The 13,539-nt window shown below is 42.1% G+C and overlaps 1 protein-coding gene across 6 annotated transcripts in view; it reads right to left on the bottom strand.

The window, feature by feature from the left end:
• LOC144596164 (janus kinase and microtubule-interacting protein 1-like) overlaps positions 1–13,539 on the bottom strand; it is a 248,153-nt gene that overhangs the window by 71,800 nt on the left and 162,814 nt on the right. For all 6 annotated transcript variants that reach the window (XM_078404362.1, XM_078404370.1, XM_078404346.1 and 3 more), the window contains 4 exons: positions 12,455–12,574; positions 11,195–11,341; positions 10,701–10,841; positions 8,099–8,158 (listed from right to left, as the gene is read on the bottom strand). In XM_078404362.1, the coding sequence (XP_078260488.1) occupies positions 8,099–8,158; positions 10,701–10,841; positions 11,195–11,341; positions 12,455–12,574 (468 nt within the window). The remainder of the gene's footprint in view (positions 1–8,098; positions 8,159–10,700; positions 10,842–11,194; positions 11,342–12,454; positions 12,575–13,539) is intronic.

The following is a 13,539-nucleotide window of genomic DNA, read 5'->3' on the forward strand; positions in this document are numbered from 1 at the left end:
GCAGCGTACGTTCACGAGATTGATCCCTGGGATGGCGGGACTGTCATATGAGGAAAGATTAAAAAGACTAGGCTTGTATTCACTGGAGTTTAGAAGGATGAGAGGGGATCTTATAGAGACATATAAAATTATAAAGGGACTGGACAAGCTAGATGCAGGAAAAATGTTCCCAATGTTGGGGGAGACCAGAACCAGGGGCCCCAGTCTTAGAATAAAGGGGAGGCCATTTAAAACTGAGGTGAGAAGGAACTGAGGTGAGAAGGGGAGGCCATTTAAAATTGAGGTGAGAAGAAACTAATGTACACTCAGGCAACTGCAGATGGTGGTATACAGGTTTGACACAGATTTTCGAGCAACAGATGGTCTGCACACCCCTATAATCTGGACAAAAGTCTGAGGTGCTCAGTTGAAATTCCCCGAGTGGCCGCAGGTGGCATTGCGAGTGGCAAGCGCTCTTTTCGGTCGTGTCTCTGTAAACCCTTGTTTTAAACTCCTTATAACAGATGTTGGATATAACGAACGGACCTGCCGACCCGTCCCCGGCTCACACTGTCTCCCCGCCTGGTTCAGACGCCACTCCCAACTTACAAGGTGCACCAGCGAGCACTTGGATGTGGAAGGAGAGGGTGGGGGGGGGAGGGAGGAGGAGTGGGGGAGGAGGCGAGGAAGGGAACTGAGGAAATACAGCATGTCTTCAATGACTCTTAGAAACTTGTATAGATGCACCATATAAAACATACTGTCGGGTTGGTTTAGGATCAGCTTTGCCCAAAACCAAAATAAATTGCAAAGATTTGTGGAAGCACCAAACACGTCATGCAGACCAGACTCCTCACCATTGACTCCATCTAACGCCTCGTAAAAGAAGCCAACATAATCAAAGACTTGTGCCACCCCAGTCATCCTGACTTCTCCTTGCTCCCGTCCGGTAAAAAGGTACAAATGCTTGAAAATGTGCCCCACCAGATTCAGGAACAGCTTCTCCCCTCTGTTATCAGGAGTTTAGAAGGATGAGAGGGGTGTGCAGACCATCTGTTGGTCCACTTCCTCCATCATGGGCCTGAAGCACCTCTATCCCATTGTGGACATTGAGGAAGAAAAGGACCTTGGATTTTGTTACCTCTTCAACAAATTCAATCCATTTGGACAGATTCTCCCGCTAATAAAACATTGTTTATTATCTTTAATTACTTCCTGCCTTTCCACGAAGAGATTAATTCTGCCCTTCAGAATTATTTTTCTAATAACTTCCAACTGATTGGACTCAATAGTCTGGCAAATGCCCAACCTATTTTGCAGCCCTTCTTAAATATAGGTATGACATTGTAGCCGAAGACTTGATGGCAAGTATCCCAACAAGCTTTGGGAGGATACTACGAGCGAGACAGAGAGAAATACTGGGTCCATGAAAACAAAAAAGCATGGTGAACACAGTCACGAGATTGACATTTGGCGAGAACATCGCTGAAGATAACTTCATAGGTGTGTATGGTTTCCTTGAGAAGATAAGATGCTTGGGAACTGTCATTGTGCAAAGGGATATGCAATTAAAAAGGAAAATATGAATAGGCACCATAATTAACCACCCTCTAGCCTGATAAGAGACAAAGAAATGTTTTATTTATTCTGCCCTTGGATGAGTGACAACTTGAAATGATGGACTTCAGAGTCGTGAGAGCCTTTGCTTAGGAACAAAGGCTTCCTTCAGAAAAATTGAAAGAAAAAAATGAGTAAAAGAAGGACAGTCCAAGACATCGGTAATGACAACCCAGGAACAGTCATCACAAGCCCCCCGAGTTCGAAGCTCGACGTCGGCTAGTCCCTCCCAGCAAAGTGATTCTGGTCAATTCATTCATGTGGGCATTATGAGTCATGAGTCTTCAGATCTAGTTTTTTAGTTTAGTTTAGAGATACAGCGCGGAAACAGGCCCTTTGGCCCACCATGTCCGCACCGACCTGTGATAGCACATTAACGCTATCTTACACACACTCAGGACAATTTACATTTATACCAAGCCAATTAACCTACAAACCTGTACGTCTTTGGAATGTGAGAGGAAACCGAAGATCTTGGAGAAAATCCATGCGGTCACAGCGAGAACGTACAAACTCTGTAGAGACGGCACCCATAGTCAGGAGCCAATCCGGGTCTCTAGCGCTGTAAGCGCTGTAAGGCCGCAACTCTAATGCTGCACCACCGTGCCTCCTGTATTTAGTGTAAGAAGTGATGAGCAGGAACAGTAAATCAAATGAGAAGTGATTTTGTCAGTCGCTTGCATGTTTAAGTAACTCAAACGCTAATAAAGATTAGACTGCACAACACCTTAGATTAAACTGCACCGCACCACATCTTTTGTTTGACATGTCAGTTGATACCCTATTCAGATAATAGGGTCAACAACATTTATATGGGTGCTACTTTTTCTGTCCTCCAGTCATCTGGCACTTGCCCAAAAGAAAATCTCTCTCAGAGCCCTAGTAATCTCTTCCCTTACCTCCCAGAGCAGCCTGTTAGGAATGCACCTGTTCCAAATGGATGCAGGTCCTGCAATACAAATCCTTCCCTAATGCATTGATCACTGGCAACATCATTCAAGAATGGTCACCGGCATAAGGGACATAATTGGCAACAGCACTTGCACCTCGCTGACCTTCTGCATCTCAAGGCTGTATGCTCACTCCCCTGCTCCACTCTCTCTACATTCATGACTATGTGACCAGACACAGCTCCAATGCCATCTTTAAATTCGCTGGTGTAATGGCACAGTAGTTATTGTTTTACACTTCACTTGACCAGAATGTCTTTGACAATGTTGGTTACAAAATTAAAATGTTCCATTTCTTTCCTCACCTTGTGAAGAATTTGCAGAGAAATTATGCATAACTTAGTTTGGAAACTCTGCTATGAAAATGCTATATTATGCTGGCTTTATGCATTATGAATGCACCACTCTAAGCCATCCTAGATGTGGTCATGCTATTACATTCATATGGGCGGCATCACTTAGAAAAGACAATGGACTGGTGGGCAGAGTTCTGATGTGTGAGGAGGAACTGCAGTTGCTGGTTTAAACCAAAGATAAACACAAAAAGCTGGAGTAACTCAGCGGGACAGGCAGCATCTCTGGAGAGAAGGTATGGGGACATGTCGGGTTGAGACCGTTCTTCGACAGTCCATTGTCAGCCAATCGGGCACAATCGATTAAAGAATTTACAGTTAAGTTATACATATGCTAATTAAAATCCTGCCAGCTTTATACTGGTTTAAATAAACATGGTGCTTGAAGCCAAGCTCCTAGGTCAGCATAATGTTTTAATAGCAAGAGTCCACTAATCACATCTATTTGGCACTCTTTAAGTAGGCAATTCAAATTAATTAGTTTTATAGATGCAAAGTGTATGTGCTCACTTAAAAAAAGGTTTTAACTGTTATAATGATGCTTTAATGAATGTATACCAATGACTTGTGGATAGTACAGTTTAGCTCTTTCTTGAAGTAGTTATTTTAGTTCAGGTATGAGAGCAGACTCTTATTAAGCATGTCTAATTTTTGTGATAAACCCGTTTTTAGCTCTATCAATAAAACTGTGGGATGATGCTTAAAAGAACATAACATTAGAAATGCAAGCAGAGGTATGCCATATGGTGTATTGAGCCTGTTTTGTCATTCAGCACGATCATGGCTAATTTTCCCTGCAGCTCCAGTTTTGCAGCAGCCTGGGGCTTGCCTGGATCAGGCACCACTCATACAAACTAGAGCACGGACTGGACTATGAAAATTGCACCTAAACATGGCGCCTCGCACATGCAGGCTCAGTGGACTATTCCTGTACACTTTGCTAAATCAGGGGATCATGCTTAGGTGTTGCAATACTCTACTGGACTGTTTTTAAGAAAGGAATTTCCCTGTGCATTTGTCCATGACAATAATGCACCGTTAAACCATTGATTCTTGCGAAGTCCCCACATTCCTTGATTCTCTTAACATCAGAAATCTGTTGATGTCTGTTGCGAATGAACATAACAGCAGAGCTTCCACTGTTTTCAGGGTTAGTATTTTAAAGATCTATGACCTTGTGACTCAGGGGGCCGCCGAGAACAAAGAGGAGACCTGGCAGGGGGTCACGGAGAACGAAGGGGGGGTCCCAGAGGTGGGGCCGCCGAGAACATAGGACAAAACCAGCGGGCAGCTGCCTGGTATGACAGCAGGCCTGGTTCATGGCTGAAAGCAGAAGATGAAACTGTTCAATGAACGTTGTGTAATATTGTCAGTGCCAGAAATGTGGTGACTCTTGTGTCCTGCCTAGACGAGGTCTGCTGTATGATTTTACTGGGTTGCATGCAAAACAAAGCATAAAGTATAATTGAATCATTGAATGACATTTCTCTTCCTTTCAGTATTAAACAACTTACCCATTATTTTCAAACTGTGACCCTGGTCCATAGACTGCTCAGCCAGGGGAAACATATGAGCTTATCAACTGCTTAAGAATATTGTAACTTTTGAAGAGAACACCCCTCATTCTTCAATACTCAAGATAATACGTTCCAAGCTAACTCAACCTCCACTTGTATGGCAAACCCATGTTTCTCTCAAAAGAAGACACAAAGTGCTGGAGTAACTCAGCGGGTCATGCAGCCTCTCAGGAGAACATGGATAGCTGATGTTTCGAGTCGGGGCCCTTCTTGAGGCTGCTTGTTGGGGGACGGGGGACGGGGGAAGAAGAAAGAAACCTGGAAGAGAGGAGAGCCAGGGCAAATCCTGGCAGCTAATAGGTTGATACGGGTGAGGAGGGTTCTTTGATTGGATTGGATAGAAGCCAGAGATGAAAAGACAGAATGTGTAAAACAAAAGGATGAAAGAATTGAGAATTGTGAAGCCAGAAGATGGAATAGAGGTGGAAGGGGAGGGGGAGGACAGAAATAGATGCAAGTCCAAGTGGGGCACATGGGAGGGGGAAGGGGGGGGGGGGGGTTATGGGGAAGAAAGGAGTGGGGTGGGGATTAGTTAGTTGTTTTCTCACACCAGTCTGACAATCCAGTCTATCAAAACATTCTCTCAAACCACTCTAATAATCTTCATCCTCCACGCAGCCAAGAATCCCCTTAAAACAGGGAAACAAACACAATTCAGTTCTAAAATACTACTTACAGTGCATTCAGAAAGTATTCAGACCCCTTCACTTTTTCCACATTCTGGGGTATTGTGTAGATTGATGATTAAAAAAATGAATTTAATCCATTATAAAATAAGGCTGTAGCGTAACAAAATGTGGAAAAAGTGAAGGGGTCTGAATACTTTCTGAATGCACTGTATCTGCACTGGTAGCTTTTTTTTGAGATATACAAATACATTTGAGCAGAAACAGAGACCACATCTGTCTCTTACACAAATTTAGTCTTTGTGTTCCCCATGTATTTGTTGGGACTAATCATGACAATATAATCATTACTTATATGGGAACTTATATTTTCAGGATGAAAAATATATTTCCATTGAAAATTGCATAAAATCCAAGAAAGGAATTACCCCCTTCAAATTTTATAAAATAGTTAGAAACTATAGAGTCCAAAACTATGATCTGCATTTTCTGCTGGGAGCAGGATTTCCCTTACTCTACCTACCCCATGAACCCCTTACTCTACCTACCCCAAGAACATGATCCAGGATCAAATTGATGTGAACATCTGACATGGGCATTTAGCAGCATGTTATTTTGCTTGTTTAGGCATGGATTCAGAAGTGAAATTCCTACAGCATTTTCCATACTGGAGTGCAGTCAGAAGCATCAGTTGAAACAAGTAGAAATGTTACATTTTAATTCTCTCCATCTCACAGGGTGATCTAATACCTTAGGCAAGTCAGTTATTTAAACTTTAATCTCTCCTTTGCATGTTCTCCCTTGGACTTTCTCCCACATTCCAAAGATGTGCTGATTTGTAGGTTAATTGCCCCAAGTGTGTGGAGAGTGGATGCAAAAGTGGCATAACATAGAACTAGTGTGAATGCGTGATCAATCATCAGTGTGGACTTGATGGACCAAAGGACCTGTTTCCCTGCTGCATCTTTTAATCAATTTGAATTTTTAAAATGTAATTCAATCCGAGCACAAATTCCTAGACATCGAAATCAGTGAATTAATAATAATAATAATAATAATAATACATTTATTTTATATAGCGCTTTTCAAGATACTCAAAGACGCTTTACAAAACAAACAAGACATAAAAACAAATAAAGAAACAAAAGATTTATCCAGACGGAGAAGCGGCGAACAAACAGCGCCAGCGTCCTCTCACGTCAGGGTCCGGCAGTAAACAATAAAGAACACAAGACACACAATTACAGTTTAACACAAACAACCATCACAGTGATTGCACCAGGCACACCCTCACTGTGATGGAGGGAAAAGAAAAGTCTTATCTCCTCCTCATTCTTCTCCCGCGGTCAGGCAGTCAAACTGCTGCCTCGAGGCGATCGAGGCTCCCGACTTTTGAAGCCCCCACCGGGCGATGGAAAGTCCCAGGCTGAGCTGAGCAGGCCGATGAAGGTCCTAAGCCCCCACCGGGCAATGGAAAGTCCCAGGCCGAGCCGAGCAGGCCGATGAAGGTCCCAAGCTCCCACCGGGCAATGGAAAGTCCCAGGTCGAGTCGAGCAGGCCGATGAAGGTCCTAAGCCCCCACCGGGCGATGGAAAGTGCCGCGGCCGAGCCACGCAGGGTGATGAATTAGAACCTGTCTCATCTGCTACCAGGACCAGGTTAAAACTGCTTGTAAATTGGAGCCAGTGAGTGGAGACTCAAACACAGTGGTGAGCTCAGAGATAAAGGGGATGCTATGGTGGAACTTTATTACAAAATGTCATTCAACAAATACTGTACTTGATATATTCAGTCACTGCAAAATATTTTCAATCAAAAATGATGGTTCAAAGTCATTGTGTCTGTCCAGGGAAGAGGTAGTTACTATCCCAATCAGGTGATTGAAACCTACTCTCAAGACAATCTCCAGCCCAATAATAACTCACCCCATCCATTGAAGTTACAACTTGTACAACAGAGCCATTATTATAGAGTGCTTTTATATGTCCTGAAACAAAATCCCTTGGTTGCCTGCAGTACTGCCACTCTCCTGCCTGTTTACCAGATGAGCAACATGTCTCAAAGAAGATATTAAACAATTATATTTCAAATTGTTTGGGTATGCCTACAAACTATTGGCACCAAGTACAGTGAACAAAGTCGTTAAAAGTGTTTTCTTAAGACAATCACAGCTATTGAATATGAATTATCCATTGTTTCTTCATGTGCATCAGATTATAATACAGTAACCCTTCCATCATCTTCTTTGGCAACTGCTAATATATCATTGATCTCATTCATAGTGATTGTTCCTAGGGTGTTGTAAAAACCCATCCAGTTTACAAATAGTAGTCTACTGTCTTATTTTTACAATGGAAATAGAAATTTTGAAATGACTGTTGCCAGGACTAGAGGGTCTGAGCTATAGGAAGAGGTTGAGTTGGCTGGGTCTCTATTCCTTGGAGTGCAGAAGGATGAGGGGTAATCTTATAGAGGTGTATAAAATCATGAGAGGAATAAATCGGGTAGATGCACGGAATCTCTTGCCCAGAGTAGGGGAATCAAGGACGAGAGGACAGAGGTTCAAGGTGAAGGAGAAAAGATTTAACAGGAATCTGAGTGGTAACGTTTTCACACAAAGGGTGGTGGGTGTATGGAACAAGCTGCCAGAGGAGGTAGTTGAGGCAGGGGCTATCCCAACGTTTAAGAAACAGTTAGACAGGTACATGGATAGGACACGTTTGGAGAGATATAGACCAAACACAGACAGTTGGAACAAGTGTAGCTGGAACATGTTGGCCGGTGTGGGCAAGTTGGGCCGAAGAGCCTGTTTCCACACTGTATGACTCTATGACTGGTTAGCACGTAACAAAAGCTTTTCACTGTACCTTGGTACATGTGACAATAAACTAAACTGAAACTAAAGCTCGGTGAATTGTTCCTGTCCAGTCGCTTGTTGCTTTCCTTCATCATGTTAATGTGCCAAAAATTGTCATTCTGGGACTTTGCCATTTTACCTTTTGGGGCTTTATGCTTCTTCTTTTGTACTTCTTAGACCGTAGAAATCTTTCCCGTTCCTACAAGAAAGAAGAATATTGAAATTAAAATGTACAACTCTGAAATGAATTATCAATTTAATGAACTAAAAATTCAGTGGCAACCATCAGAATCAATAATGATCAAATCCACCGGGTGGCGCCACCAGCACTGGCTGCCTTGCCAACAGTCTGTCTGTCCTTTCTTCTGTTGTTGTTGTTATTTTTCGTATGTGTTAAAAGTATGTTTTAGTATTCCTTGGTTTTTTTATGTGGGGGGTGGGGGGGAGTTGGGGGAAAAAGAATTTCAGACCCTTACCTCGACGGAGATGCGATTTATTTCCATATCGTATTTCCGTCCCCACAGCAGCCTAACATCGAGGAGTTGGTGGCCTTTCCTGGAGACCAGCTCAGCACTTCATGCCGCAGACGCGGCGCGGACTTTTACATCGCGAAGCTGCGATCCTTTGCCGAGGATCGACTGTGGAGAGCTCCAACCACGGGGCCTGTGGACTTTAACATCGTGAAGCCCCGGTCTCTGGTAAGAAGAGGCCGACTCGGGAGCTCCATGCTGCGGAGAGTTTTCAACCGTTCCGATGGGGGAGTTTCAATCATCCCGACGCGAAGGCTTCGGACCATCGGCTGCAGCGACTGCGGATGGTTCAAAAGCCCAGACCGCGGGTGAACAAAGAGGAAGCGATTGAAATGTATTACCTTCCATCACAGTGGGAAATGTGGAGCTGTGGTGGTTGTTTATGTTAAATTTTATTTTATGTGGCTGCATGTCCTGTTGCTTTTCACTTAGTATGGCTGTATGGTAACTCAAATTTCATTGTACTTTAATTGGTACATGTGACAATAAATTGATCTTGAAATCTTGAATTAAATCAATTACAATACATTCCACTGATAAGTCCTTAATAAGAATATTTATGGATTAGTGAGCCATTTATTTTGCTTTATAAACATTTTATAATATTTTTTTATTTATAATATTTTCCGTAAAAACAATCAAGACATGTCTTTCTCTACACTCATAGTACCATCAATTCAATACGTTCTCTGACAGTGGCCCAACTTCACTCATATTTCTTCCTTAAACAATGCAAACATCATGCATTTGAGAGGCTGCTAAACTGGGCACTTCCCACTCATCCCCTTCCAGATCTTCTTGACAAATGCACAATCCACAAGGAAGTGGACTGTTATCTCATCGGCACCACAGTCACCAAAAGAAAAATAGCATGGGGTGGCACTGAGGCCTTGACTGTGCTTGACAGATTTGACAGGGAGGGCCTGTCTCACTACCAACTGAGCAAGGACTTGGTGCTTGTATGCGAGTTCTGACCAAGTTGCATTCCTGCAAATAACTTGGTCAATCTGCTTGGAAACTGCCCCACAGGAGCCATTCTCTCTCTCAGTTTTTCTCTCTATAACATCTAAAGACAAGGTGAAAAATCACCGTTCTTAAATGCAGTCAGGTAACTACTTTCAGCTGTGCCCTGCACTGCATACAAGCGTCAAGTGAATGTCTCACTCCATTCCTGCCTTGAAACTCAATCCATAATGAGACAAAACACGGCTAATTTAAACATTCTTGAAAAAGGTTACTGAATTAAAAATCATTAATTCTGTACATCTCCCTCTATTGACCCTGCCTAGACTATTGAGTATGTGCCACATCTTCTGTTCATTTCATTATCTATTTCTGTTCGAAGTTGCATTAAGTTATCCAATCACTGCTCCCATGCACAATTTTCTTACCTGCAGACTCCAAGTGAAATTGGCTATCGGCAAAACTGTGCATGTCACAAATACCACTTCTCCATGTGAACAAGATATGTTGGTACAGAATTTGAGATCATTTATCAATGCTGGTTTAAAGTCCCCATCTTACATCCTGATCTTATTCTTCCTCCATTACAGAGCACAGCCAAAGTCGGTTCCAAAATTATTGGACTCCTTGTCAGAGCCCTCTCCACCCTATGCGACCAGCAGATGCTAAGGTCAGCTGGCAGGATTTTACAGGACCCCTCACACGTCCTGTTCCCTGCGTTTGAGTGGCTCTCCTCAGGACGCCGGCTTCGCTGCTCAGGCTGTAGGACACAGAGGAGAAGGGCAACCTTTGTCCCCAAGGCTGTTCAGCTCCTCAACTCCCAACCACCCCTGTCCCACTGCTCACCCTGCTAATCCGCCCCCTCCCCCCCCCCCCCCCCCCCCCCCCCCACAATAGTTTTTGTACTACTCTATGTGCCTTTGTAAATTACCCCATGGGGACAAATAAAGTGTTTTTGAACTTTGAACTTGAACATTATGCAGACATGATTTTAACTGCATTCATTCTACTCACTAACCTTAACACCTGAATACAGATTATTTTGACTAAAGCATGGAATTCATTTTTCTTTTAGGCTGAAATTAAAGTGCATCTAATTCAAAATCAGACTAATGAACTGAAGATATCAATTTCTATTGAGAACGTTTGTGAACTACATATTAAGCTGCTCGAATGAGACATTAACATTACATCATCAGCAAATGAAATTGATTCTGCATAGATGTGAGGAATTACAAAATATCTCACCATTGTTAAATCATCAATGATATGCTGTTGCTCTACAACCTGGAGCCTCAAGAACTCCATTTCTTGCTCATCTTGCCCTTGGCTCAGATCATTCAGTGAAGTATGTCGTCTGAGCTGTCCTTGTGAAGATAATTTCTCTTTCTGACAGACAAACAAAAACATTATTGCACAACAGTATTTTATACAACAATTACTAAATTTTCACTCTGGTAACAAATCATAAATAGCAACATCTACCATGGCAACTTCTGAACTTTCAATGGGTTGAATCATACAATTTGATAACATTGTTAAGCTGGTGTCTGTGGAATACTGCAATTTCATATTTAAATTGCACATCCGCCATTTATCCACAGCCACTAGAACATTAATGCATATTAACAGCACAGACCAAGTGCCTCGTATTATTTTGTCAGTCACACTCCGAGTGGAAATTAAATTGAGACCTCAATTATATATTTTTTTAAATCGAGACATGTATTTGCATCATGTACCATTTTGGCGTGTTCTCTGGTCAGCTTTTTTAGCTTGCCTTCCATCCTATGCACAGAATGCATGACATCTTCATTTTTCTTAGCTAGGCGCTTGTTTTTTTCCACAAGTGGTTTCAACTGGCTCTCTGTCTCTCTCGCACGTTTCAGCTGGAAAAATAATTCAATGTCATCTGGAGAAGATTGCAGCAAAAAACGTTTTCTACAAAGCAATGAACTCAACAAATTTTTCAATGCTCATTTTGTGCATTTAACTTTGTATTTCTTTGCAATGATACAGGAAGCCTTTCAGCCCATCACATCCAAGCTATGCAGTCCCATTACCCTTCTCCTTATTGCCTTGTACCCCTTAAACTTCCTTCGATTCTGTTGCCATTTACCAACACCAAGGTATTATTCACAAGTGCCAATTAACTGACCACCAAATCGTTGAGATGGAGAAGGAATCTAGAGCACCTGTTGGAAACTCATGCAGCAATGAACTCAACAAGAACGTAAAGAACATAAGCTCCACATAGACCACACCTGAGGTAAGGATCAAATTGTGGTCTCTGGAGCTGTGGAACAGAATCATGCAAACATCATAGAAATTGTCTATTTAGTAGATTAAAATATTTCAAATTCTTAATTTTTCTTCAACTACAATGTTTTTTTTTGCCCCGTGTAAACAATAGCTGTGTGCAATGGGTCACAGATTGAGTGAATGTGCACGGTATTTTCTGCAGGGTTGGGGAATCAGGAACATGACAAAGATTTACGGTTAGAGGTGAAAGATTTAATAGGAACCCGAGGGGCAACCTTTTCCACACAGAGGGTGGCGGTTAAGTGGGACAAGCTGCCAGAAGAAGTGGTCGAGGAAGGTACAATAACAATATTAAAAAGACATTTGGGCAGGTTCATGGATAGGAAAGGTTTAGGGGGATAGACACAAAATGTTGGAGTAACTCAGCGGGACAGGCAGCATCGCTGGAGAGAAGGAATGGGTGACGTTTCAGGTCGAGGCCTGTCCCACTGAGTTACTCAAGCATTTTTATCTTCGATGTAAACCAGCATCGGCAGTTCCTTCCTACACAAGGTTTAGAGGGATATGGGTCAAATCTGGGCAAATTGTACCAACTTAAACTGGCATCTTGGTCAGCATGGGAGAGGTGGGCTGAAGATTCTGTGCTATATAACTATAAGACTCTAACGTAGCACGGTAACAGATACCTGCAGAATCTATTCATTTACTCAAGTGGATGAAAGGCATGTTATCAGGTTTACCAGCTCATTCCTTTCATCTGCCAGTAGAGTGTTTCTGTCCTCCAGTTTGCGAATCACAGCATTCAGTTCAGCAATCTTTAACTGGAAACGTCGCAAATCCCTCTCATCCAACTGTGGTTCCTAAATCAGCATTTATGGGGAGAGAGAAAACTAAGTCTCTGTTGCCAAAACAAACATATCAGCAACTGGTGGTTGCAAATACATGGGAGCTACAGTATTTAATAATCCTGGTTAACTTGTCAGTTCAAACAAGATAAATCACCATCTACAGTTAATATTAATCATACCCTACTTTTAAGCTACAATCACCAAACTCTGTTATAGCAATCCATGCTGCATGTCTTTTTGCCAAGTTTAATCACTGGTCTGAAGGTCAAAATTATTACATTAAAATGGTTTGTTTTGTAACATTTTTAATTCAAACTTTTTTTTTTGAATGGGAAGGGAAGGTCCAGAGGTCTAGATAGCACAGATCATTCAGCTGGATTTAAATACTGACCAAAGTCACAGGGTAAGAACCTACAGGATACAGAAGGCAGAGAAATTAATCCCAGTTGTATTCATTTTCAAGGTGGACAATGGAACAAGTTGGACATTTTTCACACTACAATGTCTGCATCCCAAAGAAACTGGGAAATACATCCTGTACTGTACAAGATAATGTCAGTCACCCTCACATCCATCTTACACACTCAATAGAACCACCATCAATGCTATTGAGATAATATCTGCCTAATAAATGCTTAAAGATTATTTCCTAAAATTGAACTGCCTTGCACTGGCTGAGCATTAAGTTTGTTATAAGAAGTGTTGCCAGGAGCAGATGATGCCTTCTGTAAAGAACATTTCATAAGGTGCCAGGAGCAACAGGCAGGATGGTATGGGCACACGACAGATAGAGCAGCATATTTTACTTAAGTATTAACATATAGGACAGGACCAATATTGTAATGTCATGAGATAAAGCCCTTCCAATAACAGCAAGAGAAACAACATTTTTAATTTGGTGACCAGGGATTACTAGGCCAACAGCAGCAGTGATAAACATGAAACTATTAGATTCCTGTAAATCAGATTCTCATGTA

This window comes from Rhinoraja longicauda, chromosome 1 (genome assembly GCF_053455715.1).
Source record: "Rhinoraja longicauda isolate Sanriku21f chromosome 1, sRhiLon1.1, whole genome shotgun sequence".
NCBI lineage: Eukaryota > Metazoa > Chordata > Chondrichthyes > Rajiformes > Arhynchobatidae > Rhinoraja > Rhinoraja longicauda.